This window comes from Eriocheir sinensis, chromosome 7 (genome assembly GCF_024679095.1).
Source record: "Eriocheir sinensis breed Jianghai 21 chromosome 7, ASM2467909v1, whole genome shotgun sequence".
In the NCBI taxonomy this organism is placed as follows: Eukaryota; Metazoa; Arthropoda; class Malacostraca; order Decapoda; family Varunidae; genus Eriocheir; species Eriocheir sinensis.
In genome coordinates, this window is record NC_066515.1 from 25,430,147 (window position 1) to 25,434,386 (window position 4,240).

The window sequence follows — 4,240 nt, forward strand, 5'->3', positions numbered from 1 at the left end:
TTCTTCGGGACGGCTTTTAACTTTTTTTTATTTTATCGGGTTTGGCTGTTTTATTTATCTATTTATTTATCTTATCCAGAAAATATGCCTTAAAGCACATAAGCATAATTTAATTCCCATATAAGATATAATTTTTGCCTCTCTCGACAAGGGAAAACGGGCCCCCTTGCCTCTCCCTCTTTTCCTCGGGACGGCTTTTAACTTGTTTATTTTATTGGTTTTGTCTGTTTTATTTATCTATTTATTTATCTTATCCAGGAAATATGTCTTAGGGCACATAAGCACAATTTAATTCCCAGATAAGATAATTCAACCGCTTCCTTTTTTTTATACACTGTTTATTTCATCGGGTTTGTCTGTTTTTTTGTATCTTTATTTATTTATCTATTTATCTTATCTGTCTCAAGGAACATAAACGCATTTTGATTCCCAGATTAGATAATTTTCAGTCTCTACAGATCCCGTGTTTCCTTCGGGGCATTTCTTATTTTACGTCAATGTGATATTATCTTCGTCATTTGCATTGTTTTAATTTCGTCACATTAATTCTATAGTTCCTTCCTTCCTTCCTTATTTTTTCCCCTTCATTCCTTACACTCTGATTTCAACCTTATTTTCCTTCCTGGCTCGATACTTTCTCCTTTCTTCCTTATATAGCGTTGATGGACCGTGTGCTAGTCTTTCTATAACCTTAATTAGATAAAAACTATATATTGTCCCCTTCTGTAACTTGTATTTCATCAGGTTTCATCACATTACTGCAATCTCTTACATCATATAATTCTTCCTACTCTTTCCTGCCTCACCATTCTCTCTTAAAACTCTTCTAAACTTCACAGGGGTATAATTTAACGACCTTAGCAGTGTTGAGAGTTTATGAAGTTAATATTAAATGCTTTCACGATAATATGCGCAGTCCAACTTTCCATTGCAAGAGTTAACCATGTCGAATCTCTCATCATATTCGCTTCCATAGGTGTGAGTGAGGAACTTGGTGACTCGTGGATGTTGTTTTGTCCTGTTAACTCTTAAATTTTTAATGTCTGATGTGTCTTAAGAATGTTATTGGTGGGAGAAGTGTGTGTTGAAAGGTCAGATTGGATTCTATGGGTAACTATATGCCTCATTATCCTCTATTATTGTTTGTGTAGGCCGTAGACCGTATTTTAGTGTCATTTTTCTTATCCACAATACTTAAGTGCCTATGATGCCCAGGTTAATAGGTTAGTTCATGGATATTTTACCTTTATTTCCCCTTAAAATCCTGCATAAGAAAATGGAAAGTCCTGGGGATCCTAGTCTAAAACGAATTGACCATATATATAGGCACCTTTTTTCTCTCTCCCTCCTTTACCTCCATTTCTTTCTCTCTCCCCTATTTACCAGATATTCCTTAATACTTCCTCTTTCTTCCTATATCCACATTTCCTTCCTCCGTTTCTTCTTTCTCTCTAAAACAAGCAAAAGGTTAAACGAAAACATCTAATCTAAAACGAGTGGACCATATCAGGCACCTTTTTCTCTCTCTCCCTCCTTTACCTCCATTTCTTTCTCTCTCCCCTATTTACCAGATATTCTTTAATACTTCCTCTTTCTTCCTATATCCAAATTTCCTTCCTCCGTTTCTTCTTTCTCTCTAAAACGAGGAAAATGTTTGACAAAAAAATGAATATCCACAGAAATAATGTAAAAACCCATTTCCACGGCCTCTATAAAGCACCCATATATATTTTTAGCATACCCTCAAATAAGTTTGTATATTCGTTTCTCGTGTACCAGTCAGCCATACTCACAAACGCCTGCACCCACTTCGAGCCCCGCCGTATCGATTCACCTCACGGTCTCCATTTATCAACACACACACACACACACACACACACTGCCCCCCACTAACCTAACCCACTAAGTCATCCACCTAACATCCACCTAACATCCACTCCACATCCATCTCTTGATATAGGCCTACATAACATATCCACTCTCGTCCACATCACTCATACCCACACACTGCCCTCCACTAACCTAATTCCCATTAAGTCATCCACCTAACATCCACTCCACATCCATCTCTTGATATACGTAACATCCACCCTCTTCCACATATATCCACACTCGTTTCTCGCATTTTCTTTTCTTTTTAAATCTTTGCCGTTTCGTATATCTGAGTTTGCAGTATGTATTGTTTGTTTGTATGTTGGCACGAGAGCTTCCCTTATCATTTATTACCCTACTGCAAACTCAATGACTTATTTCCTGTTTTCCTTTTTTTTTCTTTTTTTCCCCATCAACTTTCAAAACCATATCCACTTCTAGTTATTCCTAAATTTCCTTAAATCTCACCTTAAAATACAAATCAGTAATTCTGTATTTTCAAAGTCTTACTGATATGTAATTAAAAAAAAGAAGTATCGGTATCGGTATCTACAAAATATCGGCTATTCGTTATCGGCCAAGGAGGAAGGAGGATAGACAGAGGAAGTATTGTTGTAGGAGAGGAGGAGGAGGAGGAGGAGGAAGAAGAGGAGGAGGAGGAGGAGGAGGAGGAATGCACAGGAAGAGGAGTAGGTGGATGTCGTAGAATACAGATTGGTGAACACTGATAGGAGGAGGAGGAAAAGGTGGAGGAGGAGGAGGAGGAAAAGGTGGAGGAGGAGGAGGAGGAAAAGGTGGAAATGGAGGAGGAAAAGGAAGAATAAAAGGAGACGGAAAGAAAATGAAAACAAAAATAGCTTTAATCTCCTCCTCCCGAAATTGACCTCTCTTTTGGGCACTTTTCTTAACTTCGTAGGACCAATAATTTGCGGGCTTTTTTTTATTAGTGTTGTCTTTGTTTGTCCTTGTGGTGTTTCCTTTACTGTAAAAAAAAATCATATTCGCTAGGTTTAAGATGGGCTAGGTGGTCTATGATCCTTTAATCGTGGCAAAAAATTATGAATCTCCACCCGAAATTGACCTCTCTTTTGGTCACTCTTTACTTTTGTGCATTATTGGAGCGGTGAGCAGCGGCCTTTCTTTTCTCTCTCTCTCTGCGCTCTTTTGGTTACTCTTGAAGCCGTCTCCTTTGCTGTAAAAAAAAAAAAAAAAAAAAAATCATGCGTAATATTCTAGGTGATCACGGATAGCCCTTCTCAAGTCCTGGTCAAAGGTCGTATCATAAGACATTTCCCCGCCCAAGAACACATATTTGACAAGGCTTTCGTAGGAGTTGTGGGCATTTCCAGGAGTAGTTTTATGACCCTGGTGTTAGTTTGACCCTTCTTCTTCTGTACCGTAAACCCAAGGAAACACTCATTAGAACCCGACTGACCCCCTCTTTAACCTTTAGAAATTGTTAATGTGAACCAATAAGTCATGTGATGGTGTTCCCCTATCTTCCGTGCCACTCCGTTCTGGGCCTACCCCTCACATGACCAAACTCACATGACTAGATAATCGAGGGGGGACACCTCGCTACCCTTATCAAACACCTCTCCATTATACCTTTCTCGGACAGAGGTCACCGTCTCTCCCTCCCTCTCCCTCCTTCCCTCTCTGTCTCTCTTACCTGATAACGGCCCTTCCTCTAATCTCTCACGAGTGGCAGAGGAGAGGGAGAAACAAGACAGATATATGAGTTTCAAGATCGTGTGATTCTGGATTCATTTTTCCTCGTATTCTCTCTAAGATCTAATAGCAAAATGAAATAGCTGGATACAGAAATGAAGATGCAGAATAGGAAATAAAGGTCCCACTGTAGATCGTTGAAGCTGGTTAGAGGTTGAGGGAAGGAGATGAGAAAAAGAACGTGACGGTGTTTTGAGATTACGTAAGAAGGATGAGTTGGTGAGACTTGATCATATATATCTTGGTGACGATAAGACCCTCAGTTGAAGCTCGGCCACCATGAAGTTCCGGTTGCTTTTTTGCGCGCTGTGCCTGTGGGTAAGAACTTTGAAACATTCTTAAATATTTCATCACCTAAGTTAACATTTTAGGAGTTGTGGGCATTTCCATGGGTAGTTTTATGACCCCGATAGTAGTTTGACCCTTCTTCTGTACCATGAACCTAAAATACCATTCATTTGAACCCGTTTGATCTCCTTGTTGGCCTTTGAAACATTCTTAAACATTTCATCGACTAAGCTAACATTTCTGGCAAGGCTTTCGTGGGAGTTGTTGGCATTTCCATGGGTAGTTTTATGACCCCGATAGTAGTTTGACCCTTCTGCTGTACCATGAACCTAGAATACCACTCATTCGA

The 4,240-nt window shown here is 39.4% G+C and overlaps 1 protein-coding gene across 1 annotated transcript in view; it reads left to right on the forward strand.

Annotated features, from left to right (window-relative positions):
* The first annotated feature begins 3,808 nt into the window (after positions 1-3,808).
* Positions 3,809-4,240, forward strand: part of LOC126995161 (uncharacterized) — a 2,746-nt gene continuing 2,314 nt past the window's right edge. The window contains exon 1 of the mRNA XM_050854448.1: positions 3,809-3,921. Coding sequence (XP_050710405.1) covers positions 3,883-3,921 — 39 coding nt within the window. The 5' untranslated portion in view covers positions 3,809-3,882. The remainder of the gene's footprint in view (positions 3,922-4,240) is intronic.